Consider the following 21446-nt stretch of genomic DNA (forward strand, 5'->3'; position numbering starts at 1 on the left):
GATATAGGCAGGTTCCTTTCTTTCGTAGCTCCTCCTGGGGAGTTTTAGCATTTGGTCACAATCTTCCAATTCTGTCTCTGGGAGGCCAAGTAGCATTGAGCCCCCTCCCACTGGCAGATCCAGTGGCTGTACCACCAGTGGTCTAAGTGTCCGTAATAGTTTTAAATTTTCTGGACACACTTCCAGTCACAGCTGACAATATAGACTTGGTATTAGGGAATGAACCTGGACAGGTCACCAAGGTTTCAGTAGAAGAGCATTTTGGGCTTAGTGACCATAACACCATAAGATTTCGAGTCGTCTTGGAAAAGGACAAGAGTGGCCCTTGGGTGAGGGTGCTTCATTGGGCAAGGGCCAATTACACCTAAATCAAACAGGAACTGGGGAGTGTTGATGGGGAGCTGTTATTTGAGGGCAAACCTAGGTCAGGCACGTGAGATGCTTTTAAAGACCAGTTTATTAAAATGCAGGACATGCATGTCCCTGCGAAACAGAAGGACAGGAACTGCAGGATTCGGGAACATGGACAACAAGGGGAATTGTAAGCTTTGTCAAAAGGAAAAAGGAAGCATACAAGAGGTCTAGGCAGCAACAAACTTGTAAAGCCCTTGAGAAGCATAGAGAAATTAGGAAGAAACTTAAACACGGAATTGGGAAGGCTAAAAGGGACCATGATATGTCTTTAGTAAAAAGGGTCAAGGAGAATCCTAAGGCTTTATACGCATATCTTGGAAGAAATAGAGTAGCAAGGGAAACAGTAGGCCCACTCAAATATAAAGGAGGGAAATTATGTGTGGAGTCACAGGAAATGGGAGGGATCCTGAAGAATACTTTGTATCGGTATTAACCAAGGAGAAGAACATGACTGATGTTGAGGTCAGAGATGAGTGTGTGAATACTCACGAGAATGTCACTTATGGAAGAAGGAAATTTTGGGTATCCTAAATTACATTAAGGTAGATAAGTCCTCAGGGCCAAATGGGATCGATCCCAGGGTACTGTGAGATGCAAGGGAAGAAATACCTTCACATTCCTTGATGATTAAAGGAATACCTTCACATCCTCTTTGACCATTGGCTAAGCTCCAGTACTCTGGAGCCACACCTATGTTGTTCCCTTGTTTAAGAAAGGAAGCAGGGATAATCCAGGAAATTATAAAATGGAGCTCTTGGAGAAGAAACTGAGGGACAAGATACATGCACACTTGGAGGAAAATGAACTAGTTAATGGGAAGGCAGCATGGTTTTGTATGGGGAAGGTCATGTCTCACCAACCTGACCGAATCTTTTGAAGAGGTGACAAGGATTATTGAGGGAAGGACTGAGTGTAGTTTGTACGGACTTTGGTAAGGCATTTGAGAAAGTTCCACATGGCAGATTGGTAGAAAAACTAAAATCACGTGGATTCGGTGTAGGCTGGCTAGATGGATACAAAACTGGCTTGGCCACAGAAGGCAGAGGGTAGCAATGAAGGGTGTTTTTCAGACTGGAGACGGTAACTAATGGTGATCCACAGGGATCAGTCTCAGGTCTTCTGTTGTTTGTAGTAAATATAAATGATCTGAAGGAAAATGTGGGTGGTCTGATTAGTAAGTTTGCAGATGACACAAAGATTGGTGGAGTTGCTTATAGTGCCGACAATGGTGAAAAGATAAAACAGGACATAGATAGATTAGAGACTAGGGCACAGATATGGCAGGTGGAGTTTAATCCAGACAAATGCAAAATGAAGCATTTTGGAGGATCAAATCTAGGTATGAACTATACTGTAAATGGCATAACCCATCAGGACATTAACATACAGACAGATCTGAGCATACAGGTCCCCATAGTTCCCTTAAAGCAGCAACGTAGGTGGCCAAAGTGATTAAGGCGGCATATGGCATGCTTGCCTTTATCACCCAGAGCATGGGCTACAAGGTTTATGTAACAATTTGCAGCTCGGGTGCTGGTTGCTATGGTTGTGGGTATGTCCACTGAGCTGGGAAGTGGATTTGCAGACTTTTTGTCCCCTGTTTAGGTGACATCTTCAGTGCTTTGGAACCTCCTGTGCTATACTGTCTCTTCTGGAATTTATTTGGTTCCGGTTGCTGGAAGCAGCAAAAATGGAACCAAATAAGTTCCAAACGAGACAGTACAGCAGTGCTTCACAGGACGCCCTGAAGATGTCACCGAGACAGGGGACAAAATATCTGCAAATCAACTTCACCAAACTACCAGAAGGATGTGGAAGATTTGAAGGATCAGAAGGATCTGTCAGAAGAGATGGTGGAAGCAGGCCCGTTGGTGACATTTAAGAAGCATCTTGATGGTTATATGAATAAGGAGGGAGAAGACGGATACTGACCGAATAAGGGCAGAAGGTTTTTTAGTTTATTTAGGGCATGACGACTGGCACAGGTTTGGAGGGCCAAAGGGCCTGTTGCTGTGTTGTACTTCTCTTTGTTGTTCTAATGGATGCAAAATGATCCAGTCCTGGCAAACTGAAACAGGTGATGGGAGAAACCAAAGGGCCGCTACAACCGTTTTGGACCTGGAGAGACCAGATCACTGTCAAGAATGGCCTATGATTATGGGAAGCAACAGTGATTGTCCTGAGCAAAGGTTGCTGCCAGATACTGGCTGAGCTCCATCAAGGTCATCCCAGAGGTTTCCAAAATGAAGGTGCCGGTAAGAAGTTATGTCTGGTGACCAGACAGAGCCGCATTGGTTGGACAGCGCCCAGACTGCCAACAAAAACAAAAGTTACCACCAGCGGCTCCTCCACATTTATGGGAATGGTTGGAATAACCCAGGACTCAGTTACGTGTCGACTATGCAGGTTCTTTTCTGGAGGGGAGGGGGGCGGAGGTTGGCTGGAAGGTTGGTTTGCAGAGTAGTGTGATGCCAAAAGTGTGGGTTCAATCCCCATCACCAGTTTGAAGTTCCCATGAAGGACTCTCCTTCTCAACCTCTTCCCTCGCCTGAGGTCTGGTGGCCCTCAGGTTAAATCATTACCAGTCACTTCTCTCTCTAATGAGAGAGCAGCCTCTATGGTCTGGTAAGACTATGGCAACACAATCTTTAATGGGCTCAATCTCCTTAGTCATTGTGGATGCCCACACCAAGGGTCTGGATGGGTAAGAGACATAGTCGCTGCAAAGTCAGGTCCTGTGATGTTCAAAGTTTGGGTAGGAGAGGTGGTTCTGAACAAGCATGTGTACCACATGAAAGCTGCAACCTAGGGCACTGCAGTAAAACAGAATACCCAGCCCCTCAGAATATCTGGAAGGCTGTCAGAACCCACAAGTTCTCCCCCTCTGCCAAGCGCCTGAAGAAACCTCTGCGGGCAAGATGGACATGTCAGGAGACGCAGTCTTGACGCTGTTATTGCCTGAAGATGATGAATTTCTTCCAAGTTGCTCTGGGCACAAGGGGTGGGCTACGGTGTGGTACATGCCACTGCTATCCGAGGCAGAGTCGGAGGATCCAGACCCGGTGTGGAAACACCCCATGTGAAGTGACAGGAAAAAGAACAGGCCTACATCCGGGGACTTAGATGGGAAGGAACAAGGTCAACAGGTAGACCTGAGAATATGATTTTCCTGATTAGGGTTGTTAACCAGCTCTACCAAGGAGTGCTGGCTGACAGATATAAACAGGAGTGTTCTGTTCCCTGTAGGAACCAGCTCTGAGCTAGCTGGGTCAGTGTCATGTACCCTGCACGTGTAAATAAAGAGTGATTTGGTGATGGTATACCAGATTTCAGGGAACATCTGCAGTTCATGGATAAAGTTGAAGAGTAGTGTCAAATGTCAGTAAAAACATATAATCGGGCGCAGAAAGGCAACTAGTCTGGAGATTGAAATAATCATAGAATCCCTTCTGTATGGAAACAAGCAATTCGGCCCAATAAGTCCACACTGACCCTCCAAAGAGTATCCCACCCGGACCCACTCTGCCACCCTATTACTTTACATTTACCCTGACTAATGCACCTAACCTACACATCCCTGAACACTTTGGGCAATTTAGCATGGCCAATTCACCAAACCTATACATCTTTGGATTGTGGGATGAAACCAGAGCACCCAGTGGAAACCCACGCAGACACAGGAAAAACTCCACACAGACAGTCGCCCAAGGCTGAAATTGAACCTGGGTCCCTGGCGCTGTGAGGCAGCAGTGCTAACCACTGAGCCACTGTACTGTACCTAACAGAATATTGGACAGAATCTAAAAACATCAAAGCTTGCTTAAAATGAAGGGAAAAATTACACTGGGATAAAAGTAACTCAAAAGGTAACAAGTAGGAAGACCTTTGACAGATATTTAAATAAGACTTAATACAGTGAGTGTCAGTCCTATGGAAAGCAAGTTGGGGAATTAACCATGGAAAATGAAGAAGTGAAAGGTGATCTGAACTGGTATGGTGGACCAGCCTTCACTCCACAGGAAAGCGAGGACCGCAGATGCTGGAGATTAGAGCCGAGAGTGTGGCCTGGAAAAGCACAGCAGGTCCAGCACATCAGAGGAGCAGGAGAGTCAACATTTCAGGCAAAAGACCTTTATCAGGCCTTGATGAAGGACTTTTGCCTGAAACGTCGATTCTCCTGCTCCTTGGATGTTGCCTGACCCGCTGTGCTTTTCTAGCACCACACTCTTCACTCTAGAGGACACAAGCTATAATGTAGAAATAGTTGTACATGAAGAAGTGGAAAGAGGGAGGAACTGAAGAAAATTACAACTATCAGAGAACTGGTACAGAGTAAATTTTCAGAGCTACAGTCCCCAGGTCCTGATGGATTTACCAAAGCCTCTTAAAAATGTGGCTATTGAAAGAGTTGATGCATTAATTTGATTCCCAAAAAAGAAAATCAGGGCGGGTTCTATTAATTTGGAATAGTTAAGTTGTGCATTAAGAAAGGGATGGGGACAGAAAGGTCCATAGTATTGACCAATTAGCTTCTAAAAAGGAGTCGTACTGCAATCAACATGTGAACTTGATTTCTCTCTTATCAGACCTGCTGAGTTCCTCCAGCACTTTCTGTTTTTAACTCCAGTCAGCTCAATATCTGTCATATCAAAGATACTAGAAGAGGGGAAAGATATAAAAGAGACCTAAGGGGCAACATTTTCACGCAGAGGGTGGTACGTGTATGGAATGAGTGCCAGAGGATGTGGTGGAGACTGGTACAATTGCAACATTGGGATGGGTATATGAATAGGAAGGGTTTGGAGGGATATGGGCCGGGTGCTGGCAGGTGGGACTAGATTGGGTTGGGATATCTGGTCGGCATGGACGGGTTGGACCGAAGGGTCTGTTTCCATGCTGTACATCTCTATGACTAACTTAGAGCTGGGCACTTAATTATGCTCAGGTTAATTAAGGAAGAATCAATATGATTTGGTGATAATCTAATAAAGTTCTTGGAGGAATGTTCCATGTGTTGGATAAAGAGGAATGAGTGGGCATATCACACTTAGATTTTCAGAAGCCACTTGTTAAAGTGCCACAAAGATGATTGAGAAAGTAAAAGCCCCTGGTGTAGTAGGTAGCACATTGTTATATGTAGAAGATTGACTGGTTAACAGGACACAGTAGATATCCCTGGGTTATTTTCTGGTTGGCAAGATGTAATCATCAGTATTCCACAGGGAATCAACGTTTTACAATCTTCATTTTCTCGGCGGCAGTTGAAGTGGGAGGAGTGACAGCGAGGACCAGAGGCCCGACAGGAAAGTAAATATATAATCTTACCTCCTGTATAGGCGGAGCGCCGCTGAGCAGGAGCTGACATGGGATTGCTGGGTGGTTGCTTTACCCAAGACACCACTCGGGTAGTATCTCCCACCTCAAACCAAAATAAAAGACTCTGTGCAATAACTTGGTAAGTAGACTTGTCCTTTTTTTTCAGTTTTCAGTAGTCTCATTGGGAATTCAGAATAGTGGGAATGGAGGTGAGGGCAGTTGAGTGTTCCTCCTGCAGAATGTGGGAGGTAAAGGTCACCATGTGTGTCCCTGCTGACTGCATCTGCAGGAAGTGCACCCAACTCCAGCATTAGGGAACTGGAACTGAAGCTGGAGCTGGATGAACTTCGGATCATTCAGGAGGCGAAGGGGTGATTGAGAGGAGTTACAGGGAGGTAGTTATACCTCAGGTATAAGACAAAGGCAAATGGGTTACAGTCAGGGGACGGAAAGGGAACCGGCAGGCAGTGCAGGAATCCCCTGTGGCCATTCCCCTCAACAACAAGTATACCATTTTGGATACTGTTGGGGGACTACTTATCAGGGGTAAGCAATGGGGCACAGGTCTGTCGATGTTGCTCATAAGGGAAGGGGGAAGAGGGCAGAGCATTAGTCATTGAAGACTCCATAGTTAAGGGGACAGATAGGAGTTTCTGTGGGAACGAGAGAGACTCACAGTTGGTATGTTGCCTCTAAGGTGTCAGGATTCGCGATGTCTCTGATCTTGTTTTCGAGATCCTTGAGGGTGAGGGGGAGCAGCCCCACGTCATGGTTCTCATAGTTACCAACAACATGGGTAGGAAGAGAGATGCGGATTTAAGGGAGAAATTCAGGGAGCTAGGATGGAAGCTTAGAGCTAGGACAAACAGAGTTGTTATCTCTGGTTTGTTGCCAGTACCACGTGCTAGCTGGGCGAGGAACAGGGAGCGAGAGGACGAAAATGTGACGACAACGATGGTGCAGGAGGGAGTGTTTTGGATTCCTGGATAATTGGGGCTCTTTGTGGGGAAGGTGGGACCTCTACAAACAGGATGGTCTTCACCTAAACCAGAGGAGTACAATATCCCGGGGGGCAGGGGCGGAATTTGCTAACATTCTCCGGGGGGTTTAAACTAACACAAAAGGATTGGAACCCAAATTGTACTTCGAATATACAGGAGGTTGAGAGTGGTGAGGTCCAAATTAAGGTTTCAAGGTCGCATGAGGGGACCTGCAAGCAAGATGTTGGTTTGAAGTGTGTCTACTTCAATGCCAGGCACATCCGAATAAGGTGGGTGAACTTGCAGCATGGGTTGGTACCCGGGACTTTAATGTTGTGGCTATTTCAGAGACATGACTAGAGCAGGGACAGAAATGGTTGTTGCAGGTTCCGGGATTTAGATGTTTTAGTAAGAACAGAAAAGATGGTAAAAGGTTGAGGGGTGGGGGGGACGCATTGTTAATTTAGGACAGTAATACGGTTGCAGAAAGGACGTTTCAGGATTCGTCTACTGAGGGAGTAAGGGGAGGTTAGAAACAGGAGAGGAGAGGTTGGGAGTATGCTATAGGTCTCCTAACAGTTCCAGAGATGTAGAGGAAAGGATAGTAAAGATGATTCTGGATAGGAGTGAGAGTAACAGGGTAGTTGTTATGGGGGACTTTCACTTTCCAAAAATTGACTGGAAATACTATAGTTAAGTACTTTAGATCGGTCAGTTTTTGTACAATGTGTGCAGGAGGGTTCCCTGACACAGTACATAGACAGGCCAACAAAGGGCGAGGCCACATTGCATTTGGTACTGGGTGATGAACCCAGCCAGATGTTAGATTTGGAGGTAGCTGAGCACTTTGGTGATAGTGACCACAATTTGGTTATATTTAGCGATGGAAAAGGCAGTATGTACTGCAGGGCAACAGTTATAGCTGGGGGTAAGACAATTATGATGTGATTAAGCAAGATTTAGGACGCATTGGATGGGGAAGGAAACTGCAGGGGATGGGCACAATTGAAATGTAGAGCTTATTCAAGGAACAGCTACTGCAGGTCCTTGATAAGTATGTACCAGTCAGGCAGGGAGGAAGTTGTCGAGTGAGGGAGCCATGGTTTACTAAGGAAGTTGAATCTCGTCAAGAGGAAGAAGGTGGCTGCGTTGGCTCAGTTAGGGGGCATGAGAGTTACAAGTTAGCCAGGAAAGAGCTAACGAGAGAGCTAAGAAGAGCCAGGAGGGGACATGAGATGTCGTTGGCAGATAGATCAAGGAAAATCCTACAGCTTTCAATAGGTATATCAGGAATGAAAGAACGATGAGAGTAAGTTTAGGGCCAGTCAAGGATTGTAGTGAAAAGTTGTGCATGGAGTCCGAGGAGATAGGGGAAGTGCTAAATGAATATTTTACATCAGTATTCACACTGCAAAAAGACAATGTGGTCGAGGAGAATACTGAGATACAGGCGACTAGTCTAAACGGGATTGAGGTTCACAAGGAGGAGGTGTTAGCAATTCTGGAAAATGTGAAAATAGATAAGTCCCCTGGGCCGGATGGGATTTATCCCAGGATTCTTTGGGAAGTCAGGGGGGAGATTGCAGAGCCTTGATCTTTATGTTGTCATTGTCGACAGGAATAATGCCAGAAGACTAGAGGATAGCAAATGTTTTCCACTTGCTCCAGAAGGGGAGTAGAGACAACCCTGGTAATTATAGACCAGTGAGCCTTCCATTAGTTGTGGGTAAGCTGTTGGAAAAAGTTATGAGAGATAGGATTTTTAATCATCTAGAGAGGAATAAGTTGATTAGAGAAAGTCAACACGGTTTTGTTAAGGATAGGCCGTGCCTCACAAACCTTATTGAATTCTTTGACCAAACAGGTGGATAAAAGTAAAGCGGTTGGTGTGGTGTATATGAATTTCAGTAAGGTGTTTGATAAGGTTCCCCACGGTAGGCTATTGCACAAAATACGGAGTTGGGGATTGAGGGTGATTTGGCGGTTTGGATCAGAAATTGGCTGGCTGAAAGAAGACAGAGGGTGGTGGTTGATGGGAAATGTTCATCCTTGAGTTCAGTTAGTAATGGTGTACCTCAAGGATCTGTTTTGGATCCACTGTTGTTTGCCATTTTTATAAGCGACCTGGATGAGGGCGTAGAAGGAGTGGGTGAGTAAATTTGCAGATGACACTAAGGTTGGTGGTGTTGTGGATAGTGCAGAAGGATGTTGTAGGTTACAGAGAGACAAAGATAAGCTGCAGAGCTGGGCTGAGAGGTGGCAAATGGAGTTTAATGTGGAAAGGTGTAAGTTGATTCACTTTGGAAGCAACAAAAATGCAGATTCTTGGCAGTGTAGATGAGCATCCATGTACACAGGTCCCTGAAAGTTGCCACCCAGGTTGGTAGGGCTGTTAAGAAGGCATATGGTGTGTTAGCTTTTATTAGTAGAGGGATTGAATTTCAGAACTATGAGATCATGCTGCAGCTGTACAAAACTCTGGTGCAGCTGCACTTAGGAGTATGGCTTCCAGTTCTGATCACCGCATTATCGGATGTGAAGCTTTGGAAAGAGTTCAGAGGAGATTTACTAGGATGTTGCCTGGTTTGGAGGGAAGGTCTTACAAGGAAACGCTGAGGGACTTGAGACTGTTTTCATTGGAGAGAAGAAAGTTGAGAGGTGACTTAACTGAGACATATAAGAAAAACAGAGGGTTCGATAGGGTGGACAGTGAGAGACGTTTTCTTCGGATGGTGTTGGGTCATAGCTTTAAATTGAGGGGTAACAGATTTAGGACAGATGCCAAAGGTAGTTCCTTTACTCAGAGCAGGAGGGGCATGGAACGCACTGCCTGCAACAGTAGTAGACTCACCAACTTTAAGGGCATTTAAATGGTCTTTGGATAAGCATATGGACTAAAATGCAATTGTGTGGGGTTGAAGGGCTTCAGATTGGTTCCACGGGTTGGTGCAACATCGAAGGCTGCAGGGCCTGCACTGTGCTGTAAAGCTTTTTGTTTTATGTTCATATAAATGAATATGAAAGGCATGGCTGATGACACAAAAGTAGAGAAGAAAATAAGTTGTGAAGATCACATAAGGAAGCTTCAGGTAAGATCAGTGAGTATACAGGTATACAGATAATATGAATGATTATAAAGATAAGATTAGTGAGTGGGCAAACATCTGGGAAATTAGAGTATAATATTGGAAAATCTGAAATTGTCTATTTTGGTAGGAAGAATGAAAAAGAAACACATTCCCCAAATGGTGAGAGATTGCACAGGGATCGGAGTGTCCCTGCACATCAATTGCAAAATGTTCACAAGTAATTAAGAAAGCTAATAGAATATTATCATGCATTACAAGGGGATGGAATCCAAAAGTGGGAGGTTATATGGAATTGAAGTACTGAAGCAGTTCAGAGAAGGTTTACCAGATTAATACCTAGAATGGGTGAGTTATTTTTTGAGGAAGGGGTAGACAGATTAGACTAGTAACCACAGGAGTTTAGAAGAGCAGTTTTGGAGAGTAAGAGCAAGAGTTGAATTAATTCAAATGTTTAAAAGATCTTAATGTTGCAGAATCTGAGTGTTGTTGACTGGGTGCATGTGGAATGGATGTTTCCTTTTGTGAGCAAATTTCAAATTTGGGGTTGAGAGAGTGGTGCTGGAAAAGCACAGCAGGTCAGGCAGCATCCGAGGAGCAGGAGAATCGATGTTTCGGGCATAGCCCTTCATCAGGAACTCGGGCTCATGCCCGAAACATCGATTCTCCTGCTCCTCGGAAGCTGTGCTTTTCCAGCACCACACTCTCGACTCTGACCTCCAGCATCTGCAGTCCTCACTTTCTCCTCGTCAAATTAGGGGTCGCCTACAGGTGAAGAGAAAGATTTTCTCTCAGAACTCTAGTCCTGAAAAGATGGTAGAAGCAGATCTTTTGAATTTTTTTGAAGGCAGTCATGGAGCGTTTTGTGATAAGCAAAGGGTCAGAGGTTGGCGGGGGGTATGCGGGACTGTGGAGTGGTCAGATCTGCCACTAAATGGCACAGCAGGCTCAAGGGGCTGAATGGCCTGTTCCTAATTCACATGTACCAGCTCCCAAGCACATGGTGCCCGATTGCTTCCTTAACTGCTGAGGCAGAGTTCCTTGGTGACTCCCTCCAGCCTACAATCTCATCTTCATATAAGAGTGCAACTGAATGTCAAGAGAATGAAAGCCCTTTATTCCCACAGAATGATCAGCTTGTTGCCCCAAAGTTACTCCTTCCCAAGTTTCTGATATGGAAAACTGGATGGGATTCAGTGAAACCATTGTTAAATCTAAATATGAGCTCTGAGCATTTCCCAAAGATTCTTGCAGCAACATGAGTTTCAGAGGTCAATGCTCAGATTAAACCTGAAGCTTTTACAGCTCAAGGTCAAAGAGACCAGGTAAATTGTGCCATACAAATCTCTCACTAACCAATAGCATTAAGTGCATGAGTCAGCTCCATGGTGAAGGCAGCAATTGGTACATCGTCACAGACAGGAAGCACAGCCACAGTGGACAGGTTACTGGTTGGGTTTGTTACATCGGCACTGCTAGCTGTTGACAGTCCGATACCAGAGCCTGGAAGAATCGAGATACACAAAAATGAGCTCAATAAGTTACTTCTAAGATTTGTCTGTACAAAATAGAACAAAAATGGGGGAGGGATCTCGATTTTGCAGGCAAGATGTGTTGTGATAGCATCTTATCCAGCTAGACATCGAGCAACGCCCATTCTGATTGTCAACTCTTTACAACAGAAACAAGACCTTATTCCACTCTCAATTCCTGAAATTTCTTCAAGTTACAATTCCACACCTATGTTGTGTTGGTTAGTAAGCTCAGAGAAATTTTGATCTGAGAACTTTGGTCTTATTCTGAAATAAGAGTCAGTGGTAAGTGTTGATAGCCCTATTCTAAAAAGGATAAAGGCTATAATCTCAGAATAAGGGGTCACCCACTTAAGACAGACATGAGGAGGAGGAATTTATTCTCTCAGAGCAGTGAATCTGCGGATAATTTACATACAGGGCTATTGAGGCTGCTTCTTTAAGTACAGATTTACTCAAGGCTGAGATTGATTTTTAATCAGAAATGGAATCAAGTGAATAAGGCAGGAAAGTGAAGTTGAGGATTGTTAGATCAGCTTGAGCTCATTGAGTAGCAGAGTTGATTAGATGGTCTAAATGGCTTATTTCTGTACCTGCATTTATCGGCTTGTGGAAGAACTGCACTAAAACTGCTCCTTGTTCAGGAAATGCTATGCATCAGGTAATCTGCAGGTTTAAGACCGCAAAACCTAACAGTGGAGCTGAGGGGACATCTGATCATCTGCCTGCTGAGCTGTCCCCAGTCGGAACAGAGATTCTCTCATGGGATCTGGCGGGGCGGGGTGTCACTGGTATGGCCAGCATTTATTGCCTATCCCTAGCTACCCTCAACAGACTGATAGCCAGCTGCCTTTCTGAAGTTTTAGGCAATTAGCAAAGGGCAGTATGCTGACCTAACCAGCAACATTCACACTCATGAACAATCGAGAGAAACTGCTCAGTACCTGTAGTGTAGGCACACCCACAGTGCTATTCAGGAAGGAGTTCCAGGGTTTAAACTCATTGACAATGAAGGAATGGTGGTGTAGTACCAAGTCAGTAGGATGTGTGACACGGATGGGAATTTACAGATGGTGGGTATTCCGATGTATTAGCTAACCGTAAGGATTTACTATCATTCCAGGTGGTACAGGCCACAGGGTGTAAGAGCATTACTACACCTACAGATGGATTTACCAGAGGCCCACCTCTATTTCACACAGAAGACATTATTATTCAAGACTCCCTCGGTATAACTGTATAAAAATGTCTCAATTACCTGCTACATTTTGTCTGAACTGCCATGGTTGGCAGAACATTGCACATTCAATGTTTATGAGCAGATAGACTGAGCAGCTGAAGGTAACAAATACCACAGCACAGAAGCTGAAGCACCGCTCACGGCCCTGGACAGACAGATGTTTCATGTCAGTTATACTTGCTGGCTCTCTCTAGGGATCAGACAGGCATACTGCACCTGTTCTTTTCAAGACAGCTGCTGAGATGGGAGAAGAATATGAGCATCTGAAGTTGGATTTATTTCAGAATCCCATGGCTAGGTGCCCTACCTGGAAATGTCCCATGCACCTGCTGCAGGTTACCCAAGATCTTCTGACCCAGTAGATGAATCAACCGAGTGACTACCTACAATACATAAACAATTTGACAAAGTTATTAAAAAGAATTACCATCAAAACATAAGCAAATCACTTGGCAGGCTACTGAACCTGATCCACCATTTCATCAGACTGTGACTGATCTGATAGTAACCTTAAATCTCTCTTCCCATCTACTCCTGAAAATCACTGACTGCCTTGTTACTCTAAAATCTACCTACATTACCTTTAAAATTATTCAATGAACCTGTTCCATTGCTCCCTGGGAAGGAACCTTTCAAAGACTCATGACCAGAGCTGGTGGTACATTTTGGCACAAATGATGTTGGGAAGAAGAGGAGGAACATACTACAGCGGGACTTTGGAGAACACAGAAGAAGGCTGAAAAGCAGGACGTCCAGGGTGGTTATCTCCGGTTTGCTTCCAGTTCCTTGTGCTGGTGAGGCCAGAAACAGGGAGATAATGGACTTGGACGTGTGGCTTTGGAACTGGTGCAGGAAGCAAGGATTTAAATTCTTGGATCACTGGGGTATGTTTTGTGGTAAACATAAATTATACAAAAGAGACGGTTTGCACCTTAATAGGTTGGGGACCAGCATTCTGGCAGGCAGGTTTGCTACTGCAACACAGCTACGTTTAAATTAAGTGGGGGGGTGGCGGGGGGGGGGGGGCAAACTGGATGTTTAAGAAGGAAATTGAAGGGAAAGTTAGAACAAGGGAAGTCAAGAAAGACAACTGGATCAATGAGGCAGAAAACTCAGAAAGGGATCATGCTGTAAGGTTGAGTAAAATAGGAGTTGATGGGAAGGGTGATGGCAGTAACAAATTAAAAATACTATATATGAACACACGAAGCATTGGAAATAAGATGGATGAGCTTGAGTCTCTCTTTTGGAAATTGGCAGGTACGATATTGTGGGGATAACTGAGACGTGGATTCAAGTGGACAGAACCTGGGAACTGAATATTCAAGGCTACACGTGCTATCGTAAGGACAGACTGACGGGCAGAGGGGGTGGGGTGGCCATGTTGGTAAGGGATGATCTTCAGTCCCTTGCGCGGAGGGACCTAGAATCAGGGGATGTAGAGTCAGTATGGATAGAGCTGAGAAATTCTCAGGGTAAAAAGACCCTCTTGGGAGTTATCTACAGGCCCCCAAACAGTAGTCTGGATGTCGGATGTAAGTTGAATCAGGAGCTGAAATTGGCCTGTCGCAAAGATGTTACTACAGTTGTTATGGGGGATTTTAACATGCAGGTAGACTGGGAGAATCAGGATGGTCTTGGACCTCAAGAAAGAGACTTTGTGGAGTGCCTCAGAGATGGATTCTTAGAACAGCTGGTACTGGAGCCTACCAGGGAGAAGGTAATTCTGGATCTGGTATTGTGCAACGAACCAGAATTGATCAGGGACCTCGAAGTGAAGGAGCCATTAGGAGGTAGTGACCATAATACAATAAGCTTCAATCTGCAATTTGAGAGGGAGAGGGTAGAATCGGGAGTGACAATATTTCAGTTGAATAAAGGGAACTGTGGAGCTATGAGGGAGGAGCTGGCCAAAGTTCAATGGTGCAATACCTTAGCAGGGATGACAGTGGAGGAACAATGGTGGATATTTCTGTGTATAATGCAGAAGATGCAGGATCAGTTCATTCCAAAAAGGAAGAAAGATCCTAGGAGGAGGCATGGGTGGCCGTGGCTGATGAGGGAAGTTAAGAAACATATAAAGTTAAAAGAGAAAAAGTATAATATAGCAAAGTTAAGTGGGAAAATGGAGGACTGGGAAGCTTTTAAAGAACAACAGAGGATTACTAAGAAGGAAATATGCAGAGAAAAAATGAGGTACGAAGGTAAACGAGCCAATAATATAAAGGAGGATAGTAAAAGCTTTTTTAGATAGGTGAAAGGCAAAAAAATGGTTAAGACTAAAATTGGGCCCTTGAAGACAGAAAACAGGGGAATATATTACGGGGAACAAAGAAATGGCAGAAGGATTGAATTGGTACTTTAGATCTGTGTTCACTGGGGAAGACACAAGCAATCTCCTTGTGGCTGAAGGACCTGAACTTAAGGGAATTTATATTTGCCAGGAATTGGTGTTGGAGAGACTGTTAGGTCTGAAGGTTGATAAGTCCCCGGGGCCTGATGGTCTACATCCCAGGGTACTGAAGAAGGTGGCTCGAGAAATCGTGGATGCGTTGGTGATTATTTTCCAGAGTTCGATAGATTCGGGATCAGTTCCTGCGGATTGGAGGGTGGCTAATGTTGTACCACATTTTAAGAAAGGTGGGAGAGAGAAAGCAGGAAATTATAGACCAGTTAGTCTGACCTCAGTGGTGGGAAAGATGCTGGAGTCTATTATAAAGGATGAAATTATGACACATTTGGATAGTAGTAACAGGATAGGTCAGAGTCAGCATGGATTTACGAAGGGGAAATCATGCTTGACTAATCTTCTGGAATATTTTGAGGATGTAACTCTGAAGATGGACGAGGGAGATCCAGTAGATGTAGTGTACCTGGACTTTCAGAAAGCTTTTGATAAAGTCCCACATAGGAGGTTAGTGAACAAAATTAGGGCACATGGTATTGGGGGCAAAGTACTAACTTGGATTGAAAGTTGGTTGGCTGACAGGAAACAAAGAATAATGCTAAACGGCTCCATTTCAGAATGGCAAGCAGTGACCAGTGGGGTACCGCAGGGATCAGTGCTGGGACCGCAGCTTTTTACAATATATATTAATGATATAGAAGATGGTATTAGTAATAACATTAGCAAATTTGCTGATGATACTAAGCTGGGTGGCAGGGTGAAATGTGAGGAGGATGTTAGGAGATTACAGGGTGACCTGGACAGGTTAGGAGAGTGGTCAGATGCATGGCAGATGCAGTTTAATGTGGATAAATATATGGTTATCCACTTTGGTGGCAAGAACAGGAAGGCAGATTACTACCTAAATGGAATCAATTTCGGTAAAGGGGCAGTACAAAGAGATCTGGGTGTTCTTGTACACCAGTCAATGAAGGTAAGCATGCAGGTACAGCAGGTAGTGAAGAAGGCTAATAGTATGCTGGCCTTCATAACAAGAGGGATTGAGTATAGAAGCAAAGAGGTGCTTCTGCAGCTGTACAGGGCCCTGGTGAGACCACACCTGGAGTACTGTGTGCAGTTCTGGTCTCCAAACTTGAGGAAAGACATTCTGGCTATTGAGGGAGTGCAGCGTAGGTTCACGAGGTCAATTCCTGGAATGGCGGACTACCTTACACTGAAAGACTGGAGCGACTAGGCTTGTATACCCTTGAGTTTAGAAGACGGAGAGGGGATCTGATTGAGACATATAAGATTATTAAAGGATTGGACACTCTGGAGGCAGGAAACATGTTTCCGCTGATGGGTGAGTGCCGAACCAGAGGAAACAGCTTAAACATACGGGGTAGACCATTTAGGACAGAGGTGAGGAGAAACTTCTTCACCCAGAGAGTGGTGGCTGTGTGGAATGCTCTTCCCAAGAGGGCAGTGGAGGCCCAGTCTCTGCATTCATTTAAGAAAGAGTTGGATAGAGCTCTCAAGGATTGTGGATTCAAGGGAAAAAAAATCTTCGAGGAGAAAGTGAGGGCTGCAGATGCTGGAGATCAGAGCTGAAAATGTGTTGCTGGAAAAGTGCAGCAGGTCAGGCAGCATCCAAGGAGCAGGAGATTTCCTGAAGAAGGGCTCATGCCTGAAACGTTGATTCTCCTGCTCCTTGGATGCTGCCTGACGTGCTGCACTTTTCCAGCAACACATTTTCAGTAGTGGAATCAAAGGTTATGGAGATAAGGCAGGATCAAGATACTGATTAAGGATGATCAGCCATGATCATATTGAATGGTGGTGCAGGCTCGAAGTGCAGAATGGCCTACTCCTGCACCTATTGTCTATTGACCCTCAGGAAAAAATTCTTGCCCCCAACTTAGTGGGACTAGCTTAGTTTGGGATTATGGTCAGCATTGATCAGTGGGTCTGAGGGGTCTGTTTCTGTGCTGTATTACTCTGGAGACTCTAAATGAGAGACCCGTTCCTTTTAAACTGTGTCCCTTTGTTCTCATCTCTCCCTACAAGAGGAGACATCTACTTTGCCAAGTCCATTGTGGGTGTTGAATGCTTCAATGAGATCACTCTCACTCTTCTAAAGTCTGACAGATACAGGCCCAGCCTGTCCAACATTCCCTCATAAGATAAACTCCACCATTGCCACGAACCAGTTAAATGAATACTCTCCAAACTGCTTTTATCACATTTACACCCTTTCTTAAACAAGATTAAAACTGTACACTGTACTCCAGATGTGGCCTCACCACAACATAATGGCAGCAAAACATTCCTACTGATATCCCCTTCACCTTTCAACAAACAGCAACATTTTATTTGCCTTCTTATTCACAGATGGGATGTGTGTACCTGTCTGCGATAAATAGACTCCCAAGTGGGACAGGAGAGTTTGAAATGAAGTTGCGAAAAACAAAATACCAGAGACTCTGAAATACCTAGAGAAATTCCACATATTTTTGAGATGGAGCTATTAGATTAGATTACTTACAGTGTGGAAACAGGCCCTTCAGCCCAACAAGTCCACACCGACTTGCAACCCACCCAGACCCATTCCCCTACATTTACCCCTTCTACTAATACTACGGGCAATTTAGCATGGCCAATTCACCTGACCTGCACATTTTTGGATTGTGGGAGGAAACCGGAGCACCCGGAGGAAACCCACGCAGACACGGGGAGAATGTACAAACTCCACAGTCAGTCGTCTGAGGCAGGAATTGAACCCGGGTCTCTGGCGCTGTGAGGCAGCAGTGCTAACTACTGTGCCACCTCAACTATTGCTGAGATAAGTTTGTCATTTTGAAGCACTCAACCACAAAGGGATCCTATTTATCTCTTCCCCACCCCAAGGATGACAGTCATTAACGATTTACAAACCGTAGTCCCTTACTGTTTGATCAGCAGGCATCAGTATTTCCTTATAAGAAACATAATTCACCGCTCCTGGAACAGAGCACAGATAAACACCAACCACAGACAACAGTCCCACTGGGGAGGGAAGCTCCAAGTTTCTGACAGCTGCTCACCTTTCCGCAACTCAGATCATGCTGGACGCCAATCCCAGGATATTTCAGCACAGATTCTGACACCAAGCCTCCAGGGAAGATCTTCAAGGGACTCTTGCCAGATATCTTGGATTTTTCTCACTGTCTGCACGATCAACATTCATAAAGGTATACAGCACAGAAAAAGGCCTTTCAACCCCTCGCATCCAAATTGGTCAACAACAACCTAACGATTCACACCCCAGTTTCCTTCACTCGGCTCAGACTTGGTATTGCAAGTGCACCTCTAAATACTTCTTAAATATTGTACCACCGTCACAGGCAGAATGTTCTAGATACCCATCCCTAATTCCAGATATGGATTCCAGAATTGCACACAATACTCTACCTGTGACCTAAACAACGTTTTATAGAGTTCCAGCATAACCTCCCTCCCTTCAGCTTATAAAGACAAGGACAATATGACAAGACTGTGTCTTTCAGAGAGGTGTTCTGTGCTGTTGCTCTTGCAGTGGAGTGTTGTCACAGTGCAGTTGAAATGTCTCCTCGACAGGCAATTCCCTTGTGTGTGTTCTTTTGAAAAATGAGACAAAAAAATCATGAGTGGGCAGGCTCAGGGCTCACACAGACCTAGCAAGGCTTTTAGTTTTATTTTCAGTGGTTGAGAAAGTTTTTGCTGGCTGCTTGAGCTAAAATCTTGAGTTTTCTGCTGCTGCTGCTGTGAAGTCTTAGACATGAAGGTTCCTCTTAAAAATCAAAAGGGCAGCTTGTTTCTTTCTTCTGGACTGGAGAGAGAGCACCTGAGAATAACAACAGTTTTACTCAATTGTATTTTTATTAATCTGTGTTTATGGGATGCTGCCTATATTGGGAGCAGTTGATCAATGGTTAGATAACACGTTAGCTTGTTAGGTATGTTAATGGAGTAGGGTGGCACCGTGGCTCAGTGGTTAACATGGCTGTCTCTCAGTGCGAGGGATCCGGATTCAATTCCCACTTCGGGCGACTGTCTGTGTGGAGTTTGTACATTCTCCCCGTGTCTGCGTGGGTTTCCTCTGGCAGTCCAAAGATGTGCTGGCCAGGTGAATTGGCCATGCTACATTGTGTTACGTGCATTATTCAGGGGTAAATATAGGGTGGGGGAATGGGTCTGGGTGGGTTACTCTTCGGAGGGTCAGTGTGGACTTGTTGGGCTGAAGGGCCTGTTTCCATACTCTAGGGAATCTAATCTAAAATTATGCCCATTTTTCTGTTTTTTTGTATTTTAACCATGTTGTAAGAATGAAGTGAGTTTTGATTAAAGCCTAATGGTGGACCAATCAAATCACATGTGGAACACTTTGTGTTTAAGTAAGTGTAAAAGTTAGGGTCAAGGCCATCTCCTTACTGGGGCAGTGGGGGAATCTAGTCCGGTTCATGACAATACCATCTGCCTTCTGAACCACTTTATCCACCTGACCGATATCTTATGGGGCTGGCGTACATGCACACCAACAGCCATCTGGTCCTCATTGTTTCCTGGGGTCCTACCTGTTCATCATGTGCTCCTTGCCTCGTTTGTCCTCCCCAAGAATACCCAGGAAATATCCATGGACTTGGTGAATTGGAAATAACTTTATTCTCCAATGGGACTTTGCCCCTGAAAAATAATGAGAAGCCATAGCTCCCCTCCACCTCACTGCAGACCTAGGATATGACCATGACCCAGCATTTGAGACACACATACAGACTGTTACCAACAACAGGTTGAGAGCTCTGAAAAGCAATACCATTGCACAACAGCCCCACCAGCAAATCCTGAGTTCACCAACCTAGTGGGATTGAGCAAATAGGCAAGACAGGTCGTTTAAAGCAATCTGTAAAATCAAAGCACCTTTCAGGAATGCAGAGAACAAAAATTGACACCATCCCTTTTAAGGGATCAGATATGGGCGGCACAGTGGCTCAGTGCTTAGCACTGCCTCACAGCGCCAGGGACCTGGGTTCAATTTCAACTTCGGGCGAGGAGAACTTTGCACCTTCTCGCGAGGAGAAGTTTGCACCTTCTCCCTGTGTCTGTGTAGGTTTCCTCCAGGTGCTCCAATTTCCTCCCACAATCCAAAGATGTGCAGGTTAAATGAATTGGCCATGCTAAATTGCCCAGAGTGTTCAGGAATGTATGGGTTAGATGCATTAGTCAGGGGTAAATGTAGAGTAATTGGGTAGGGGAATGCGTCTGACTGGGTTACTCTTCAGAGGGTCGGTGTGGATTTGTTGGGCCAAATGGCCTTTTTCCACACTGTAGGGATTCTATGAATATTTTTGTTTTTTGGAATTATCAATTGACATGGAAGTTAGACTACTATAACCGAAATACCAGGAGAGTTGTGCAACTTAAAGGCATGTATTGCATTTTGTTGAGCTGAGGAATAAAAACATTGCTTTTTGAAGGAAGGAGAGTGAGACTACGTGGCAGAAAGGATGTTTTGAGTCAAGGAAAAACTGCCTACAACAGTCCTGTGATTGGTTGAGATGCAAAGTGGTAAAATGCTGTAACAGCTAAGGCAGCAGCAGAGGAGAAAAACATCCAGAGCCTGCAGATAGAAAGCATCTCTCGCTCTCGCTCTCTTCCCATGCAGAGAAAAAAAGATACAAGCTTAAATGAAATAATTCTAAAACAGAGTCCATCAACTGTCAAATTGAAGAATAACCTCCAGAAACAACAGAATGGAGTAGACTGGTAAATGTTTCTCCTTTCTGAGAGTCTCCGACCCAGCATTGAGAGCTTGGGACTGATATTCCCTCTAATTTTCTCACTGGTTGTGCAAACCCCGAGGACAGCAAATGACACGAACCTCTAGAACTGGAAGTCAATGCTGTGATTGGCATTCTGATGCTAATTGCTGCGCATGGAACCTTGGAACTTGGAACAAACACTGTTTGGGGTTGGGATAAATTTCCCAAATAGAGTGCTGCACTTTTCAACACACTCTTTAAAGCTACAAAAGGAACTAGGTTAAAACAGAAACTGAGCAAAAACCATGTAATAGGTTTATCTGAGTGGAGTGAAAATCCAGCTTACTCTTTTCTAATTGATCCACCGGTCTGCAAAACAACAAATACAAGCACCAGGACAACCCAAAGAATCCATTGGTATGCACTGCCATCAGGAGGTACCCAGGCAGCATCTATAAACACTTATGAACAGAAATCAAAACATCAGCCCCCATTTAATTCCTCTATGGTGGAGCAACCAAATAAATTCATCTGGGTTCCTTCAACAGCACATTCCAAACACCCAACTACAATGATCAAGAAGTAAATGGGCAGTAGACACATGGAAACATCACTTTCTCCCCAAACCACACAACCACCCTGACTTGAAATATGGCATTCTTCGTTCACTGTCACTGTGTCAAAATCCTGGAACATCCTTTCTAACAGCACTGTG

At 44.6% G+C, this 21446-nt stretch overlaps 1 protein-coding gene across 1 annotated transcript in view; it reads right to left on the bottom strand.

Annotated features, from left to right (window-relative positions):
• The window catches only part of pnpla6 (patatin-like phospholipase domain containing 6), a 157838-nt gene that overhangs the window by 77746 nt on the left and 58646 nt on the right, over window positions 1–21446 (bottom strand). Inside the window, exons 17-18 of the mRNA XM_087983348.1 lie at window positions 12876–12951; window positions 11153–11299 (exon numbers count right to left, since the gene is read on the bottom strand). Of these exons, the coding sequence (XP_087839474.1) occupies window positions 11153–11299; window positions 12876–12951 (223 nt within the window). The remainder of the gene's footprint in view (window positions 1–11152; window positions 11300–12875; window positions 12952–21446) is intronic.

The sequence above is a fragment of the Chiloscyllium plagiosum genome, unplaced genomic scaffold (assembly GCF_037043375.1).
Source record: "Chiloscyllium plagiosum isolate Xiang-an unplaced genomic scaffold, Cpla_swu_hap1 HiC_scaffold_45, whole genome shotgun sequence".
Classification (NCBI taxonomy): Eukaryota; Metazoa; Chordata; class Chondrichthyes; order Orectolobiformes; family Hemiscylliidae; genus Chiloscyllium; species Chiloscyllium plagiosum.